This window comes from Cebus imitator, unplaced genomic scaffold (genome assembly GCF_001604975.1).
Source record: "Cebus imitator isolate Cc_AM_T3 unplaced genomic scaffold, Cebus_imitator-1.0 Scaffold24, whole genome shotgun sequence".
Classification (NCBI taxonomy): Eukaryota; Metazoa; Chordata; class Mammalia; order Primates; family Cebidae; genus Cebus; species Cebus imitator.
Genome location: NW_016107339.1, coordinates 13070828 through 13091593, shown reverse-complemented (window position 1 = coordinate 13091593; position 20766 = coordinate 13070828). Strand labels below are relative to the sequence as shown.

The following is a 20766-nucleotide window of genomic DNA, read 5'->3' as shown; positions in this document are numbered from 1 at the left end:
ATACCAAGTCGTCTCTCACCACTTTTTCTTGAGGGCTTTGGCAAACAGTAGGAGTTAATAGAGAAGTTCATTGTGGTTTACACATAGGAAAGACAGCCATGAAAATGGCTATGTCCAAAGTATTGTATAAGGTGGCCCACTGGATACGGACCTCTCCTGGATTTACTATATTTCAGTAAGCTGCCCCATAATCATGTTCGGTGTCTTCATCCACTTACGTCTGAAACCACTATTCTTAGCTATTCAAGGGTGAGCAGACTGCAAATCTGTGTTATAGGACCATATTGACATAGCACTGATTCCACATACAACTTACGAAGAGCCTGTTTTAGCATTACTGTTAAGAAATTAAATGAGAATCAGAATTTAAAATGATAAATACAATCTAATACACTTTAAACATTTTCTTTGCATGCCATCACGAATACTCCTTAACCAAACGTTGCTTGGCCTTTTGAACGCATCAAGTAGAAGACACTTAGCCTCTAAGTCTGCATTCCTTCACCAGCCAGGCCTCCTGAGCTATAATTCATACAGAGAGAAATGCCCCCCCACCGCCACTGTTGAAAGAGCAAAGCAATATGTGCAGCACTCTTTCAAAGACTGGTCTTTTTTTTACAATCCAAAATCGTTATGTGTTTTGCATTTCATATTAAGTTACTATAAATCAAGGTAGAAGACATGTTTGGTCTAAGCTTTCCTTTTAGTGTAGATGAATTTTTTTTTTTTAATAGGCAGAGTCTTACGCTGTCACCCGGGCTGGAGTGCAGTGGTGCAATCGCAGCTCATTGCAACCTCCGCTGCCCAGGTTCAAGTGATTCTTGTGCCTCAGCCTCTTGAGTAGCTGGGATTACAGGCACCCACCACCAAGCCCAGCTAATTTTTGTATTTTTAGGAGAGACGGGTTTTTACTATGTTGGCCAGGATGGTCTCAAACTCCTGACCTTGTGATCTGCCCACCTCAGCCTCCCAAAGTGCTGGGATTACAGGCATGAGCCACTGCACCTGGCCCAAGGATGGATTCTTAACTCCTGATACACATAATGAGCACTCAGTGGCTCTCTGATACATCCAGTTGTTGGCTTCCTTCTCCCTGACTTCTCACAAGCAGCTTCTGGGCCTTGTGTGCCCCTGGACACTTATTCCTGGTCAATTTCCAAGAGCCACTGTGTTCCTCTCACTATCCAATCAGAGTCATCCCCTTCCATTTTTGTCCCCTGGACACATGCTACAGGCATGGGCAGTACCCAAAGTGGAGTGAACAATCTCCAGACTAACTCTTGTAGGATGCAAAATTGAGGTATCTGCACCCATAACACATAATGCACCTGTATCCTACAATTACAGGTCCAGGATATGCATTCCTAGGGCACTGAGGATATAAGGAGTTTACATGTAAGAATATAAGAGGTCCATGTCCACATCTCAAAGGCATCAGATGTGTCTAGCTCTGACACACACAGGTATTTATTGAACTCTGGGATTTCTCAGGAAAAATGCAGTGCAAAGAAAGGTCCCAGATGAGATCAGAGCATACAGACCATCCAGTGTGGGCACCACCTTGTCACTATACTTTAAATTTTTCATATTGATTGAGTGATTGAGTCAGACTCTTTGCTGAGTGCTACGTAGGCAGGATCATAGGCAGCCAGGAGATGGAGGGGTCTTAGGGTACATCAGTCATTGCGGATGAAGAGCAGAGATTCAAAAGAAAGCTTGGCCTGGAGCTTTAAAGGAGACCTGAAGCTGGTGACTTCCCTGTGTCCACTTCTGACTAAGAAGGATTGACGCCTGGAGTAGGACAAACACAGCGGGGTTAGGACTCCCAGCTTAGTGTCGTGTCCCCCATCCCTTTCCATCCTGTTCCCTTCATTTTCTGCCCCTCACAGCCCAAGAGGAGAAGGTGGTCCACCCCACAGATGTTGCTGCCCCAGGTAAAGATAAGGGGTACCCTGAGGAGACGTCATTTCGCCCTCTCTTGGTCTCTACCTGTCAAGTGCCAGTGAGGCTCAGCCAGGGAATAATGAAAGTAGAAGGAGGTGAGAGCTGGGCATGGCGTGTGAAGCTGCTCTTTGAAGAGGCTTCAGTAACCATTTACTACCAGGCCAGTGTATACTTACCATAGTTGACGCTTTTTGAGATTCTAGCATTGTTAACTATTCCTGAAATTCCTGATCCCTTGGCTAATGTGAGAAAACAGCCTCTTCATTCTCCTGCTTCCTGAAAAGTTTGCAAACTACCTGCTGGCCTGAGGAGGGGCACAGGGAAGCCAGCAATGGTCTATTTCGGTACCTAACTACTAGTTATGTGGGGTTTGCTCTGATAATCATTGCATGTGGTTTATATTGGTTTGCGCATTTTTTATAAACATCCTCAATTTCACAATAAAAAGTGTTTTAAAAGACAGGCAAAGGAGGATATTGGTAATGTGAAGCAAAAGCAAGAAGCTAGTGAATCATGAGCAAGCCCTGTATTCACCAGATTAGGGGCCACCTCTCCCAGCCCCACCCTTTTTCTCCCCAAGGGCTCCCAAACAGAGCCACACTTTCCCATGCTCCTGTCCTGGCCCCATCAGCCCAGGTCAGAAAAAGGAAAGTGACGTATTGGTTATAGCTGGGTGTATTCTTGTTTGAACACGGTTTGAACAGTTGGCTACATATAATTGGCCAAAACTCTGTGATTGGCACAAGTGTAGGCTACGGTCTGTTTGTACATCCACTTGTTATAGTTCATGATATACAGAGAAACCTTTAGGCCAAACTTAAAATATGTAAGGAGGCAGCTTTAGGCTAAACTTGATTTAACAGAAGAAATTATTTTACATATTAGGGAGCTGACCACGGAGGTAAAGTAACTTGCCCAAGTCACAGACTCCAGGTAGAAACAATATTGAGTTGTCCCCCTCCCTCACTCTGTTAGGATCTCAGAACCCCTAAAGGACCAGACATTAAAAATACTGATATAGCCACAGAGCAAGGCAGGGAAGTGAGGGGGATGAAATAAGAATCTTTCAGAGTGAAAAAAAAAAATTGTGAAGGACATGAAAAGACCGCCAGAGTCTTAGCGCTATTTATAGACTTCAAGTTATGTTCTTACTTTTAGAAAAATGGTACCTTACATAATTTTATCCAAACACTTTCATTTTAGGCATGGTAAATTTAAAAGTGTTGTCATTCACATAACAGTCACAAAATTCCCTTGTCAAATGTATATTTTCAAGTGTAGTTTTACCTGGAAACAAAAGTTGTTGCATTTGAAACACCTATGAGATAGTATCTTAGCTTTACCTGGTGTATAAGAAGAAGCAAAAGCTTGACAACAAACAGCCTGTTATTACTACAGTAAAAGAATCAAGATGAGAGAGCGTGGGTTTCAGCCCGGAAGAGGAAGTGAAGCGAAACGACACTGCAAGGTTGATGGTCCCTAAGCGAGGACTTCCCCTCCCAGCCCAACACGGAAAACCAGTCCTCTACTTAGATGCATCCAATGACAGCAGGCTCAGATGGCGAGAGCCGCCACTGAGGTTAGGGGCTAGAGAATGACTCACCTACAGAAACGAAGCCCAAAGCAAAAAACAAAAAACATGACATAGGAGCAGGGCTAGAGAGATGTAGGTTGTTTACCCTAGGTTACTTTGTTTTTATTATATTCACAAAGTCTAAAACTAAAAGTCTGTGCATTGTGAAGCAAATTCCACCTTCAAATGTTAATTTTTGTTCTGTTAAATAAACACCTATTTTCAATTTCCACTCTCTAGGCACTAAAAATGTAGCTCAGAAAACATGGACCTTGTCCGCAAGCTGCTTGAAATCCAAAAACCAAAGAGACAAATAAAAGAAGATTGCTACACGTGTATTTTTTTTTAATTTCCATTGGTTATTTTGATCACCACTGACTACCACAAGGTATATGTTGGACCCACTCAGGAGCGTAAAGAGGGCATTTTTAAAAAATGAGATTTAAGGAAGTTTCCTAGGGATGGTGTTTACCTGAGGTTAGCAAAATGAGAAAGGGTAAATGGCACTTCCAGCAGGAAAAGCAGGCTCAGGAGCAGAGAGGCATGAAGTTGCAAGGAGAGCTGCAGTTCTTCAGTGTGACTGAGCCAGGGGGTATGTGGACCGGGCTGCACTGTAACCTGCCTTGTGTGCTGATGGCAGGTGTCTGCATTTTATCCCACAGAGCATGGGAAACTGTTAAGCATCTTAAGCAGGAGAATAACATGATGAGATCTGGGCTTGGAGGGTCAGCGGTAGGGATTATGGGTTGGAGGAGGCTGGTTTCAAAGCCAGACCCCACTGCCGGGTGTGCTGGCTCACGCCCGTAATCCCCGCACTTTGGGAGGCCGAGGTGGGTAGATCACAAGGTCAGAAGTTCAAGACCAGCCTGGCCAACACGGTGAAACCCTGTCTCTACTAAAAATACTAACATTAGCCGGGCGTGGTGACGGGTGCCTGTAATCCCAGCTACTCCGGAGGCTGAGGCAGGAGAATCACTTGAATTGGGGAGTGGAGATTGCAGTGAGCGTCATTGCACTCCAGCCTGGGTGACAGAGTGAGACTCCATCTCAAAATAAAGTAAAATAAAAGCCTTTCTGAAAATGGTGTTGTGAGGAAGAACATGAGGTTTGGCACTTAGGGGGTGGGTGTTCAGTAAATGGTGGTTATTGTTGTTGTTAGAGTGAGAGAAAGCAAAAAACGAGCCTCACACAGGACAGTAAGGAAGAGAGAAAAGAAACAGGAAAGAAAACAGCATATGTGGTCGCTTCCTCGCCCAGCTGAGCTCTCACCCCTGATGGCCCGGCTTCCAGGAAGCTCAGCAGGGCAGCCAGGGCGTTGGCCCGCAGAACCTGGCTCTGCGCTGACTCCTTCAGTCTTCAGGGTGCATCTGCAATGGCCACTGTGCGCCAGACCCCGTGGAGAACATGAGGCAGTGCAGGGAGGGAGGAGCTCCCAATCCACCACTCCTTTCCCTACCCCTGTCCAGGGAGAAAGGCTGGAGATGAAACAGCCTGATGGAGCGGAACCAACCGGAAGAGATCAGAAGGGGGCGCCTCTGCGGCTGGGGAAAGAAGATGCTAGAGCTGCTGGGAGGAAGTGGGAGAATTGTCAGGGACCCGTGTAGCCCAGGAAGCCCCTGCGCACTGCAGAGTGTGGGGTAAGTGAAGGAAACGAAAATTAGGACATCATAAACACCTTCCTCTTAATGGGATGTTTGGAAATACATTACACAAGTTGGGATTTTTTATTTGTAGTTACTTTTGTGAATGAATAATATTTCTTCATAGTTTTACATTGATTCTTTGCATCATAGAGGAATTCATTTGTTACCAGGTGATATTATATTTACACTTTTATAGCTTTGATAATTTTGGAGAAAATCTTTGATGTTTTCAAACATATAAGGAGAAGGAAATAATAATTATTTAATTAGTAATTATTCTTTTATTTCTTCTTCATATAAGGATGTGGTGAGGCCAGGCGCACAGCTGAATCAAATTTAAGAGTCGCCTGGCATGGTGGCACCTGTAATCCCAGCACTTTGGGAGGCCAAGGCAGGTGGATCACCTGAGGTCAGGAGTTCAAGACCAGCCTGCCCAACATAGCAAAACCCCATCTCTACTAAAAATTATCGAGGCCTGGTGGCATGTGCCTGTAATCCCAGCTACTTGGGAGGCCAAGACAGGAGAATGTCTTGATCCCAGGAGGCGGAGGTTGCAGTGAGCCGAGATCACGCCATTGCAATCCAGCCTGGGGGACAAGAGCAAAACTCCGTCTCAAAAAAAAAAAAAAAAAGAATTTGGTGGTACAAAGAACCTCATTTTAAATTTTGTGTTTAAGAACAATTTCTTTTTTCTCCTTTATTTTTCTTTCTTTTTTTTTTGTGTGTGTGTGTGTGTGTGTGTGTGTGTGTCAAGATCTCGCCCTGTCACCTAGGCTGGAGTGCGGTGGTGAGTGTGAGCCTCCACCTCCTGGGCTCAAACAATCCTCCCTCTCAGCCTCCCCAGTAGCTGGCAGCACAGGCACATGCCATCATGTGACTGCATTTTAATTCATGTAATTCCTCTTTCCCAAGTTCTCTAGTTTATAGCATGTACTTTCCTGAGGAACATAAAATCACATGTTATTGTCTGCTTTTCATCCTGAGAGGAAGGAGATAGTCACATGGCCATTTGATGCTTGAAGGGTTTGGTGATCACCAGGTCCAGTGAAGAGCCTCAGGATGAGTCAGTGTGGTTTTACCCAGGCGTGGAGTACATTTCTTGATAGTGATCAAGTCTCCTTATTAAATAGGAGTGCAGCTGATTGGGGATCTCCTCACATTTGCTTTCTTTCATGGTAGGTGCCCAAATTCATGCTGTACTCTCAGCAGCAAGGAGTGGGACCATTACTCCTGGTGTTCCCAGTTGGAATGGACACCAAGCCTGGCTTTGCCACTGAACACAATACAGGACTAATAAAGCAGGTCAGTTATTAGGAATATGCTTCCCAAATGTAGAAATCGACATAAGATCCCAATTTTAAAAACAGGTATAATAGCATAATATATTATTTTATCTATTTAGAGATGGAGTCTCTGTCACCCAGGCTGAAATGCAGTGGCATGATCTCAGCTCACTGCAACCTCTGCTTCCAGAGTTCAAGTGATCCTCCCACTTCAGCCTCTAGAGTAGCTGAGAGTAAAGACGCCCACCATCACACCTGGCTAATTTTTTGTAGTTTTGGTAGACAAGGTTTTACCATGTTGGCCAGGCTGGTCTTGGACTCTGAGCTCAAGCAATCCACCCACCACAGCCTCCCAAAATGCTGGGATTAGAGAATTGAGCCACCATGCCTAGCAGCATAACACATTACCGTTCTTTGTATACTATTTGCAGTAAGTTGTAGATACACACTTATTCCATAACTCTGTGTTCACCAGATCACCCCAACTCCCTCTCTTGTGGGCTGTACAGTGAAAATACATCCCCAGTTTCAAAAGAAATGTGTATAACAGATTTTTCAGCCATGGGCTTGCTTTTAGAATACAGTTTACTATGATTTTTATAACTCATCTTAATTGATGTTTAATACCAAGAGAGAAGACATATTTTCTTCAGTCATTTCATGGTATGATGTGCCGCTAAGTCCAAATTTTATATAATAGTAATCAGGAGGCTGGGCACGGTGGCTCATGCCTGTAATCCCAGTACTTTGGGGGGCCGAGGTGGGCGGATCACCTGAAGTCAGGAATTCAAGACCAGCCTGACCAACATGGTGAAACACTGTCTCTACTAAAAATACAAAAATTAGCTGGGCATGGTGGTGGGCACCTGTAATCCCAGCTATCTGGGAGGCTGAGGTAGGAGAATCACTTGAACCCAGGAGGCGGAGGTTGCAGTTAGTGGAGACTGCACCATTGCACTCCAGCCTGAGCAACAAGAGTAAAACTTCATCCAAAAAATAAAAAAATCAGGAAAACTTCTAGTTGCTACAATATTATTAGATTAAAATGAATTTTCAAAAATGCAGGGTCTTAACCAAGCTTACAGAGTGTTTCTTTCATAGCTAACCTTCTTGAATGTGACTACAGGAAATTTTGATGAAATACATTCGTAAATTATGATGACAAGTTGGTTTGTGGGGATTTTATATATTACCAGATACCAACGCCAAAGTAGGAGCTATGTTGGGGGCCCTCAGAGCCACCCCAGGTGAGATGGTTCCCTAGGAGGATTCACAGGGCTCATCATGCGGTCCTACACAGGGCTGTGATTTATTACAGAAAAAGGACCCAGAGCAAAGTCAGCAGAGGGAAAGGCACACGGAGCAAAGCCCAGGAGAAACCAGGCGCAGGCTTCCAAGGATCCTCTCTCCCCAGAGCCACACAGGACACACTTAATTCCTCCCACAAGGAGCGGGGGTGCCATGTGTAAAATACTGTCTACGAGGAAGCTCGTAACAGACCAGCACTAGGGCCTTTGAGCGTCTTTATTAGTCAGACTTCTTCAGAGAAACAAAATTTATTGGCTATATAGAGGAAGACAGATGAGAGGGGATTTATGATGGGAGTTCCCTCCCTGGGCTATAGAGGCTGAGGAGTTCCACATTAGGCCATCTGCAAGCTGCTGAGACTCGGGAGCCGGTAGCATGGCTCAGTCCAAGTCCAAAGGCCTGAGAACCAGGGGAGCTGGTGGAGTCACTCTGAGTCCAAGACCAAAAATGTGGGGGACTGCCGGTGCAAATCCCTAAGTCCAAAGGCCAGAGAACCTGGAGATCTGATGTCCAAGGGCAGGAGAATACAGGACTTCCTACTCCAAAACAGAGAGAGAGTGAATTCGTCTTTTTTCTGCCTTTTTGTTCTAGCCAGGCCTTCCGCTGATTGAATGGTGCCCACCCACATGGGATGAGGGTAGATCTTCCTTCCTTAGTCTACTGATTCCAGTGCCAACCTCTTCTGGAAACACCTTCACAGGCATACCCAGAAACAACGCCTTACCAGCTATCTGAGTATCCCTTAATCCCATGAAGTTGACACCTGAAATTAACCAGCACAGGGCTGATCTCATAGGCACCCTCTGCCTAATACATACCAAAATTCCAATCTCCCAGAAACAAAGCAGGTGTTTGGCATAAACCATATCGTTTGTACAAACAGTTTAGACATAGTGAGCCATTTTTAACCGTTCTGGGAACGGTGGGAACCCTACTGAAATCCAAGTTCCCAGGTGCCAGACAGATCCAATATTGTAAGCAGGTCCTTCAAAGGATCACAGTCAGGTGTGATATGTTAACTCATTTCTACACAGAAGTAAACCATCCATTCCACTGACAACTTTCAAAATGACATGAGTATCCGTTTTGTCATATATTGGGCAGAGCATGGTGGCTCACGCCCATAATCCCAGCACTTTGGGAGGCCAAGGCGGGCCAATCACCTAAGATCAGGATTTTCAGACCAGCCTGACCAACATGGCAAAACCATGTCTCTACTAAAAGCACAAAAATTAGCCAGGTATGGTGGCACACACCTGTAATCCCAGCTACTTGGGAGGCTGAAGCAGGAGAATCACTTGAACTCAGGAAGTGGAGGTTGCAGTCAGCCAAAATTGTCCCAATGAGCCCAGCCTGGGCAACAGACTGAGACTCTGTTTCAAAAAAAAAAAAAAAACATAAAGTTATATAATATACAGAAGATACTCTTAAATCCTACTTTTCTAGAAATATTGGTTATTATAGAAGATATAGGACTAAATTCATTTTAATGTTTTAATTCTGAAATTATTATTACAAATGTTTTTTGAATCCTATTAGCATGTAGGCAAGTTTTGGGAAGCTAAAGTTACAAACCAGGGATGCAGATGAGTATTCTGTAAAATTTTTAATTTTTGCGGAACGCCATGAGAAATTACCCATTTTGTATTCTATATTTCTTGTAGGAAATACCCATCTCTCAGTGTCCCACATAAGAAAGGGAAGTTGTCATTTTTATATATCCACTGTCAAACATCTTGGTAAAACAGAGGGAAGCAGGCTGGGCCTGGTGGCTACACCTATAATCCCAGCACTTTGGGAGGCCAAGGAGGGGAGGCACCTTGCCCAGCCAGGGCAACATGGTAAAACCCTGTCTTTACAAAAAAATTAAAAATAAATGTAGTCCCAGGTACTTGGAAAGCTGAAGCAGAAGATCACTTGAGCCTAGGAGGTAAAGGGTTCAGTGAGCCATGATAGTGCCACTGCACTCCAGCCTGGGCAACAGAGTGAGACTGGATCTCAAGAAAAAGAAAAATAAGAGGCAAGCAATCTATTTTGTACCCAAAGAATTTTACATGCAAGGAATTTGACAATGAATGAGCCTCCGTTGCCTAGGAGAGACTTCACTATTTGGAATTTTGAGAGGAAGGAAATACACAAACAAGCAAACCTGATCAGCAGAGGGCTGGGAAACCCGTGTTTATAATACTCGGGGATTAATTTAATATTGCCTTAAGCCATAATTAAAAGGGACTTAGTTTTAAAGTCATTTTGATTGCCGGCTGACTCAGAGTCCTCAACATTTTACCTTTTGCTTTATGAAAAGAACTAGTAGATTAACTTAAAGTTTGACAAGAAGGAGGTCTTCCTTGATTTTCTGTTTGACCAAGAATTTCTCCTAACATGGTACCATCAGAGTACAGTCAGAAAGCTGAGTCAACTCAGATTTCTCACCGTTGAGTCAAGTTGTGAAGCCTGCCCTCTTGGGAGTAGAGGATTTTCATACGGAAGCATTGTAAGTAAATAATTTAGCACTTATTTCCTATCCATTTTTATTGGATAACTACAGAGAATTAAAACTGTGTTTGTTTTGAATTCACAAAGAAATGTTTTAAAGCTGTGGAGGAAAAGGCCAGATTATCCATTGCAAAGCGTCGGAATTCAAAATCACGTTAAGGCTACAGAAATAGGAGCCTATCTCCACCTAGTGGGCCAACACTGAAATCTAGACTTAGAACAGGAAACGGGAATTGGTCAACAATTGGGGAATACTCCAGCATTCTTTACAAAAAAGTTAGAGAAAAGGTTAGGCACACACACAAAAAAAACACGAGTCAAAATAAATATGACCAAATACATAGGTTTTGGCAGCACTGAGGTTTCTATGATTTCGCTACGCTTTTAGCAGCAGCTGTAAAAATACACTAAGCATTGCTAGATTGCCAAAGAAATCCAAATTTTTTTTTGTTTTTTGTTTTTTTTAAAGCTCCTAACCTCTGTGACCTAATTATGTTTTTAATGAATTGAATGAAAAAAAAAAAAACATCAACAAAGACAAAATTTCAGTTAGACAGGAGGAATAAATTCAAGATATGTACTGTACAACACGGTGACTCTAGTTAATAACCGTATAGTGTGTACTTGAATATTGCTAAGTGAATAATTTTAAGTGTTCTCACCAAATACACAAAAAAGTAAGGTAATAAGCTTGATTTGGCCATTAAACAATGTACATATAAATCAATACATCATATTGTATACCATAGATTCGATTTTTGTCAATTAAAAAAAAGAATTAAATGAATATGTATATTTTTGTTGCAGAGATGTATGAGGGATTGATCAATAAAGACTAAAATATTTGTTAAAAGATACAAACTGAGGGAAAGCCTTCAACATCATATCTGAAAGAAAGAAGGTATACATAGTTAGACGGTCCTAGTATCTGCAAAGTGGGTGTGATCATCAGAGAGCAATACCTCGAGCAGTGCTGTCCCATACGACACTCTGCTGTTAGGGAAATGTTCTATATCCAGCTATCCAACCGAGCCGCCACCAGCCACAGGTGGCTCTTGAGCACTTAAAATGCTAGCAGCTGGTGCAACCAAGGGGCTGAAGTTTTCATTTCATTTTAAGTTAAAGCAGAACCACCTATAAGAGAAAGTGCCAGAGAATTGGAAAAATGAAAAAGAATTTGAGAAGCCAGTGGGCATGGAGCTAAAGTGTATGGTCATGGCTCATTAGATTTGGGGATGTCAGAATCCCAACAGCACAATGGGCTCACTAGAAAATTAATGAGATTACAAAACAGGTTAAAGGACGCATCAAAAATCGTCCAATTTTAGCAGATACAGAAGCTACAAATTTAGCAATAACTTTAGCAAACCCTCAACTTGTGCAATTTAACAATGCTAGCAACTGAGCCAAAGGGGAATACCAAGACAAAAAGCTTGTAAACTTTAAGAACACATTTCTCTTAGTACATACAGAAACAGGGCACTTCCACGCCTTTGATTCATTCCCCAAGCTTGAAGAGCTTGTCCTAAAACCAGATCTTCCCTCTCATATGACAGGACAAACAGCCCCAGTGTTCTTCCCTCCAGATCTGTTCCAGCCTGTGTCTGGAGATACTCTGCGCTCAAGTTAAAACGGCTTAGACAAAAGACAAGGTTTAGGAATTCCAGAAACTTTGGGGTATAAGATCAACGGCAGCTTTTAATTAGGAAAACCCAATCTAATAAGAAGGGCTATTTTGAATATCGGGGTATGTGCAGGGGAAAGAATCAAGGTGGAAGGTTATGAAGCATTAATGGGAAATAAAGAGAACCAAGAAAGATTCTACGGTGATTTCTCCTGCCCCTGGCCATGTTATCTGAACTTACCATTGCAGCTCTGGGAGCTGGAAAAGCTCTTAAGAACTTCTGGAATCCTGCTTTCCCACAAAACAATGTAATATGAAAGAGTGACAAATCCCTAGGAGATTATGTAAAATAACAATATGATAACATTGTTAGAGAAACCTGAGATAGTCCCACCAGTAGGACTCTTTAACAGCTCATCCTGGCCAGCCAAAGGGTAGGTGGAGCTTGGAAGTAAATTGTGAATTACACCAATATTAAGAAAAGCAGGTAATTCTGAAGTGGTATTAAGTGGCAGTGACTATTCTAATCACTTTACATATTAAACTCAATTATAAAAAATAAAATGTAATTAGCACTGTACAAGATATATTTCCTTAGTAGATCTTGCTAAATCAACCCTTGATTAGCATTCATGTATCCATCTGGCTGATGTATCCTTTTGAATCCCAATAAATTATATTCACCAACAGTCTGCTTTCACTTGGCAGCTCCAACCTTTACTAAATTGCCAGAGTAAATTCTCCCACTCCGAGGTACAATCCAATGAGCAATATTTAAACAGCCTAAATCCAATTCACGAATTAACATTGTTTTATTATCCTAAGGATACACATTAACCAGGAGTGACTTGAAAAAACTGTGTCCATGAGGAACCTTTTTGGGGTAATAGAAATATTCCTTATCTTGATTGTACTGGTAGTTATGCAATGAATATGTTCATCAAAACTCATAAGCACAAAAACAAATAAAAAACAACAACAAAAAACTCCTAAGCAACTGTACAGCTGTAGGGGATAAATTTCACCGTATTTAAATTATATCTCAGTAAACGTGATTTTTTTTCTTTTTTTTTTTTTTTATCTTTCTTTAGATGGAGTCTCGCTCTGTCACCCAGGTTGAAGTGCAGTGGCGCAATCTTAGCTCACTGCAACAGAGATCAAGAAGTCAAGAGCAGCTCTGCTGAGTGGTCGGTGTTCACACTCCAGGGACAAAGTCTGTGAGCCCCTGAGGTCCCCAGAACTGCTCTCACTCTTCCTTGCGGAGTCAACTCTGTCTTCAAATCCTGAGAAACCCAATATTTTTACAATCAATTCCTTTTGGGGGCTTAAGCTACTCTGAATCAGATTTTGCTATTTGTAACAAAAAAATAATACTAGTAAGTAGGGAGTCTTAACACTACTAAGATCAAAAGTGTAAAAGGGAGAGCAGGTGGGGCGTGGTGGCTCACGCCTGTAATCGCAGCACTTTGGGAGGCCGAGGTAGGCACACCACTAGGTAAGGAGTTCAAGACCAGCCTGACCAACATGTGAAACTCCTATCTCTACTAAAAACACAAAATTAGCCAGTCGTGGTGGAGGGCACCTGTAATCCCAGCTACTCAGGAGACTGAGGCAGGAGAATCTCTTGAACCCAGGAGGCAGAGGTTGCAGTGAGCCAAGATTGTGCCACTGCACTCCAGCATAGGCAACAGGATGAGACTCTATCTAAAAAAAAAAAAAAAAAAAGGGAACAGGAACATGCCCCAGACATCCACATCAGCAATAACCAAGACAAGAAGATGGAGCCAAGATAGCTTGAAAGGTCTCTCCCTTTTCTTTCCATTGCAAAGGCCGTCACTAAAGGGGGAATTATTCCCTTACAGAGCAAGTATTATCCCACTTTGCAGGTGAAGAAACTGATGCTGAGGTTAAATGTACAACTCAGAAGTAAAGCATCCCTGCCAAGATAAAGGAAGAAGTCCTGGTTGGAAATACAGAGAGGCCTGCACCAGCTAGAATCAGTGCCACTTTTGGCCCTAAGTCTGCTCAACCCACCCAAAACTAGACCACCTGCCACACAAACCCTTTTGCCTGAGTCCCTGTCTCCCCAGAGCCCCAGTCAAACAGGGTGCTATTTCTCCTCTTCTCTCTAACCTTAATGCCTCTGAAACATGTTTGTTGGGTTTGGGGTTTGTTTGTTTCTATAGATTTGCAGTTCAAAAAATAAGGAAAACCTGTAGGTATTAATAAAATAGCCACAACTGGAAAGGTATGGAATTATAAGAAATTTCACCCTGCATTAGTAATATGGGTATGCCTTATTACATGAGGAGAGCAGGCCCATTACCTGACCCAACAGTGTAGCCCAGTCCCCAGGGAGATGTGAACACAACAAGGGATATATCCCTATGACCCACATTCTTTGGCCCAAGGCTCTGTGGAGTCCAGGCTTGTTATAGGTAAAGTGGCCAAGACCTCGAACATGACCTTTACATGAGGTGCCATATAACCAATGTGGCCTTTATCTGTTGTACTTTGGAAAACCATCCATGTCTTAGGAACCAAAAGTTCTTCAACCTAGAGCAAGGCGTTTCTCAGGAAGAGAGCCAGATAATCCCAGCACTTTGGGAGGCCAAGGCGGGGGGATTGCTTGAGCCCAGGAGTTTGAGACCAGGCTGGGCAACATGAAACCCTGTCTACTAAAAATATAAATATTAGCTGGGCATAGTGGTGCTCACTTGTAGGCCCAGCTACTCAGGAGGCTGAGATGGAAGAATCGCCTGAGCATGAGAAGTTGAGGCTAGAGTGAGCCATGATTGCACCACTGCATGCTAGCCTAAGCAAGGGGAGTGAGGCCCTGTCTCCAAAAAAAAAGAGGCTGGTGGGGGTGGCCAGAGCAAAGTAAACAAAATAGATTGACCTGCTCCTGCCAACTGAGGAAAGGCCAGGCAGGGTGATATACTGGCTCTCACTGAAGCTGAGAGCTGTGTTCATTCTACCATCCTGGCCCTGTGGGGAGAGCCCTAAAGGAGATGCCCCTGTAGATATCCTCGGTCTTTATTCAAAGACTGGCAGGGCAGGTCTCCCCTACTGAGATGGCAGGCCACTGTCAGCGCCAGTTCCATGAAACTACCCAGAAGATGAGAGAAAAGATAACAGAAGGCCAACTGTCAGCACTCACTGTGACTTCTGCTTCCTCTAGGTTTGAGTTGAGAAACATAACTATGGCCTACACATGTGCACTCTCTGTGAACTGCACAGCTGGACAGAAGGAAGCTCCGGTGTGGCCCTGATGCTCCCTGCTGCCCACACCAAACTTGCAGGAAAAGGCACTAAACAACCGCAAAACAAGGCGGCCGCCAGCTACTACACACACACTCATTTCTGAGGCAGCTGGAGCCTTGGTTTGTTTTGTTTGTTTGAGATGGGGTCTCTCTCTGTCACCCAGGCTCGAGTAGAGTGACAGGAGCACAGCTCACTGTAACCTCAAACTCCTGGGCTTAAGTGATCCTCCTGTCTGAGCCTCCTGAGTAGCTGCAACTACCAGCACACGCCACCATGCCCAGCTAATTTTTAAATTATTTTTTGTAGAGAAAAAGAGCTGTGCGTAGTGGCTCATGCCTGTAATCTCAGCACTTTAGGAGGCTGAGTTGGGCAGATCACTTGAGCCCAGGAGTTCGAGAGTAGCCTAGGAAACCAGGCAAAATTCCATCTCTACAAAAAGTACAAAAATTAGTGATACATGCCTGAAGACCCAGCTACTTGGGAGGCTGAGGTGGGAGGATCACTGGAACCCAGAGAGGTCGAGGCTGCGGTGAACCATGTTCTTGCCACTCCACTCAGCCTGGGTGAAAGACTGAGACCCTATCTCAAAAGAGAGAGAGAGGGAGAAAGAGAGAGAGAGGGAGAAAGAGAGAGAGAGAGAGAGAGACTCTTGCTTTGTTGCCCAGGCTGACAGCCTTGTTTTGGACTCACTCCCTCCCCTATCTCATCTCCACCCCCACTTGCCCTGGTCCATTCAAAACTACACACCTCTTAAAAATCACGTGTTTGGTGGGATAAAAAGAAAAAAATAAAATAAAAATAAACTACAAACCTCAGCATGCAAGACAGCCAAGGGAGGCAAGAACAGCTCAGTGTAGCCCGTGGCTGTGTGGTGCTCCCAGGTACAGTGATGTAAGTGGTCTGGAAGTTATTTTAATTTTATTTCACAAGTTATTTTTTTTTTTCGACCATAAGTCACAGATGCTAAAAATATCAGCCCAAAGCTGAAAAGCAGCTCCAAGGGTGTGACAGGTCAGACCCCACCCCACAGCCCTCCCTCTACATATGACCGCCCTGCACGCCCCATCCCAAACCCTCCTCTCCTCCACCACCAAGCCAGAGCACAATTCCATCACATCACTTGCCTTTTCAAACACCATCAATGACTCTCTCTGACTTTTTGGGTTCAAATTCAACTCCTTCCACAGGCAGTCAATACTTTTCAGAACTTGGCCCCTCCAGCAAGAGTTTATGTTCTGCCCCAATCGAATCCAAAGTAGTTCCCTAAAGTCTCCACCTTTCTCTTCCTCATCTCCTCCCGCCCCATCCAGAAGCCCCCCTCGCCCACCAGCCAATGGAGACACTGCCAATACCCACAGGCCCGAAGAAGGCTGGGCACCTGCCTTGGTCACACCCAGCCCCACCCCAAAACCCCGCCTCTACAGCCCTGCCCTTAAACCCCTCCCCCTTTCCTTAGAGCCTGGCCCTGGCTTTCTGGAGGGGAGGAAGAAGTCAGCTGCCAGGAGAAGGCTGTGGGCCTGGCCTCCTCAGTAGCAACTTGGCACCGAATCCCTCATGAAACTGTTAGATGGCATAGGTTGGCAGCACTGTGTAATTAAATGGGCTGTTGTGGATTGGCCTGGGGACTTAGCCGCTGTGTATAAATGTTATTCAAGTAACTGTACAGCATTGTTTCCATGAAGAAAAGCCCTCGGAGCTCAGAGCATCTGACCAAACGTGACCTTTGGGAAAGTCCTCTTGGTGTTCTGGGGGTGACCTCTGTGGGTTTGGCTCCAGCTGCAGAGAGCACGCCAGAGAAACCTCAGCTCCAGCCTCGCTTGGCTGGGAATGGGTGCGGGCAAGGCAGATGGGGGGGGCACCTGTTTAGGTCTGATCTTCTCTTCATCTGACCCCGAGATGGAGGCAAGGGGGTGTCTGAAGTCCCTGGGCCTTGGATATTAAGGTGGAGGGCACGGGTGACCCCAGAAGCCCTACCCACCACCGGAACCCAGACAGATGAGATCAGGGGCTTCCTCCACCATTCAGTCTCCTGGGTCGGGGGGAGTGGGTGGGGGTTCAGCGAGTGACGGGAGAGGTAGCGTGCAGAGACGTCTAAGGGACCGGGATTATTCAGCTCACCCGGTGGGGTTGGAGCGCGGTCTTGGCGCGGGCACCAGTGGGCGGCAGAGGCAGAGGCGCCCGCGCCGAGGAGCGGCTTCCACCCTCAGCGGTTTTTCCGCGCACCCGACCGGGCCACGCTGGCCCTCCAGACGCCCACATGGGGGTTTCTGCGATCCACAATGAGTTGGGACCCGGACGGCCAAGCCGATGCTGTTGGGGACACGCTGGGAGGAAGTACGGGGAGGAGGGCGGGGCGCAGCCTACCCGGGCTCGGGCTCAGGGTGAAGGGCAACCCCGCCAGGCCCGCCCGGGGGCTGCTGATGCGAAACCGGGACACAAACGCGCGCACCCGTGAGCCTGGCGCCAGCGAGGAGGAGGCGTCCCAGTTGGGATGAGGCCCTGGAACACGTTTTAATGCAGCGCCCTGACGGGCAGGAGCCAGGCAATGCGACCTGGGAATGTGAAGCCCCACGGGCGCCAGCTAGGAGGTCCCTGCTGTGCCACCAGCCTTGGAAGAGAGGCCATCTCGGACACGTAACCCCAAGGGAGCAGAGCTTCTCAGTGCCCGGGAGAGGGAGGCTAGGGAACGGCGGGGGGGGGGGGGGGGGGGGGAGGGGGGGGGGGGGGGGGGGGGGGGGGGGAGCGGGGGAGAGATAGCAAGGGGAGAGATGCCAGATGGAGCAGGGGGGACAGTTAGGAATTGGGGGACACAGGCAAGGACTGTGCGTCTCCACCCAACACAAAGACTCGAAGTGTGTGCACGTGACTACACGAGTGTGGAGGGCCTGGCCACGGCCCTGGTCTTCATGACAGCACAGCACAAGCCTGAGGGGGAGGGATAAGGTGCCCAGAGGTACACGTGCAGTAAATGTCTTGGAAGTGGGCCTCAGCCTCCCCATTTAGAAATTAGACTGCGCTATATAAGGCTCCTTCTGGAGCTCAGGCCCACCCACACCCAGATGCAATCTCATACGGGTGTCAGAACCTGGGCCATAGGGACCCTAAACCCCTACCTGGTGTCCCTGGGGCATCGTTTGTAATTTTATACTAGTCACCCAGGCTTTGTAAACTCTGGGTCCTGACACCCCAGCTGGATAGGACCTGCAGCTATCTGGATTAAGCCATACAATTCTGGTAGCCATTTAGCTGGGAAGAGGGAGCACTGGCTGGGTATTGGGGGAGACTGAAATAACACAAGCAGTGACACAGACATCTGGGAGGAGACAATCACATTGTTTAACCATCAGTCAGCATGGACGCTGGGCACAGGGTCCTGGGAGTCCCTTCCATATGCCAGACATTAACCTTTTAATTGCAGGATCAGGGAAGGTGAGGGGTACCCAGGGGAGGGACAGGGGTGGCAATGAACATACTCGGTTGCTCAGGGCCATGGCAATTTACCAGCCAATATAGAAGAATTTTAATATTCCGCCACCTGCTGGATGCAGCCCTGCACACACCCCCACACTATTCCATTTCTTCCCGGGGGAAGCAGCCTGGTCCTTAAGCAGCAGGAGTGCGCCAGATCCAGACCAAGTGGAGGAGACAGTGGGCACGTGAGCCCGGGAGCCAATACCTGCGGGTTAGAGGGCCCTACCCTGGCAGAGTCAGAGCCCTGAGGCCAGGGAGACAGTCTATTCCAACTTTCACAGTGGGTGCAACAGCTGAGGTGGGAGGGAGGTGCGAGGGAAGTGGGGTTCAGACCTGAAACCCCCACAAACAGAGTCACTGAGGAAAGCCCTACTGCAAGGAAGTGGGTGCTGGAGCCCACCCCCAGAGCCCTGTCTCCAACGTCTGCTGATTTTTGTTGGCATTTCTCTTTTTTTGTTATTTTGTTTTCCCACTCTTTAAATAATTAATATAATTACTTTTAAATACAAAATGCACCATGTCCTTTCTCTTCTCTTCCATTTGTTTGGGGTGATTGGGAGGTGAGTTTTAAATAAGGACCTCAGCTCTCTAATGGGTCACAGGCTCCAGGTGGGAGGGCCAAGAGCCCTAGATGCCACTCCTCCCATGGGGTATCTGGGCAAACACTTCGCCTCTCCCCTGGCCTGCCCCTGACTGAGGGCTCTCTGCGCCCTGGCCCAAGGCTCTCTAGATGGTGAGGAGCCCTCTTGGGAGGTGGCACAGAGCTGATGTTGTGGGATTCCAGGTGGGCCTGGTTCCAATGGACAGGATCAGACAGAGAAGGTCCTAGCCCATGAAGCAGACAGGCCCCAGCAGCACCCCTCCCCGCCTCGGCGGGGCTCCGAGGTCTGAGAAGGAGGCATCCAGCACTGGCAGCTGCTCCAGCACAGGTGTTCGCACCTCCAGCACCGTCCGGCCTTGCTGTGTCTTCAGTGAGAGACGGGAGAGAAAGGGGTGAGCCGGGTGGAGGCACCCCACCATTCCCCAACCTCAGGCCAGGCTCACCTTCCCTCTGAGCATCTTGACCCCATCAGGGTGACTCAGGATGTATAGACTGGGAGTGTCTGTGTGCCCACGAGTGTGTGTTTGCTCCCCCCTCCCGACCATGTGCCTCTGCTGGGCAGCCATGTGCCAGTCTATGTACACGTTTCCATTACCCTGTGTAAGGCTGGTGTGTGCACCCAAGCGAACCTCACCCGGGTGGCTCACAGATGTCTGGCTTCCATCCTTTCCACCCTCCTTACTGGCTTTTGAGCTCCCTCAGGCATCCCTGACAATCCAGCAGGACGGACTCCTCCCTGCTCTCCCTGGTGCCCTGCCCAAGGGGTCTCTCTGCCTCCTTTCTCCAGCCTGAATCTGAGATCAGCCCCACACCCAGCTCTTCCTGTTCCCACCTGGCAGCCATCTCTGAATTCTTTGACATAGGGGCTGGTCTCCGGGCTCAGCTCATCCTCATTGGCCCCACGGAGTCTCAGGGGACCATCGCGGGCTGCTCCAGAGCAGGGGTAGGAGACGTCCTGGTGGGCTGAGACGCTGAGCAGCCGCAGGAAGGTGAGCTGGACCACACCCACTGGGGAGCCCTCTGAGTCCACGTAAGAGAACTGGAAGGAGAGAGACGGCTGGGGTCAGGGGGAGACAGACGGGCCTGAGGAGCATCTAATAGCCCCAGGATAGCTGAACCAGAGTCACGAGCAAGGAATGGCTGGGAGGCAAGGGCTGGGGGAGAAATGAGTGGGAGCCAGGAGACTGAGGGTACACGAAAGGCAAAGTAAGCATCAGAGGACCGATGAGAAGGAAAGGAAGGAGGAGCTAAGGAGTGGAGAAGGGGAGGCAGGCTCCAGGGGGACAATAGCCAGGGGACTGTCACCAAAACCCAGAAACCACTAGGCCCTGAGGGGGTGCACCATGGGGCAGGGGAGGGGCAGCCAGAGGGCAGCTCTGACCTGTGTGACGTCATCCCTGGGTGTCACACAGGTCTCCCCGCCAGCCGTGAAGTTGCAGAAAACCCGGAAGGCATCCCGAGCACAGCCCTGGTTGGGGTCGACCCAGTACTCCCCTGTTGGGTGAGGGAGAGGGGAGGTCAGGGCCACCCAGGCCCAGGCTCCAGGATGCTCTTTGTCC

General features: G+C 47.0%; 1 protein-coding gene and 1 long non-coding RNA gene across 3 annotated transcripts in view; one reads left to right on the top strand and one right to left on the bottom strand.

Annotated features, from left to right (window-relative positions):
• Nucleotides 1-5020: 5020 nt before the first annotated feature.
• On the top strand, nt 5021-13417 carry LOC108300068. Its single transcript, XR_001823240.1, has 4 exons — nt 5021-5154; nt 6340-6462; nt 10147-10245; nt 12963-13417. It is a non-coding gene; the product is annotated as an uncharacterized LOC108300068 (long non-coding RNA).
• Nucleotides 13418-18448: 5031 nt separating this feature from the next.
• Nucleotides 18449-20766, bottom strand: part of COL11A2 (collagen type XI alpha 2 chain) — a 30056-nt gene continuing 27738 nt past the window's right edge. For both annotated transcript variants that reach the window (XM_017522706.2, XM_037736284.1), the window contains 3 exons: nt 20589-20701; nt 20040-20246; nt 18449-19572 (listed from right to left, as the gene is read on the bottom strand). In XM_017522706.2, the coding sequence (XP_017378195.1) occupies nt 19432-19572; nt 20040-20246; nt 20589-20701 (461 nt within the window). In that variant the 3' untranslated portion in view covers nt 18449-19431. The remainder of the gene's footprint in view (nt 19573-20039; nt 20247-20588; nt 20702-20766) is intronic.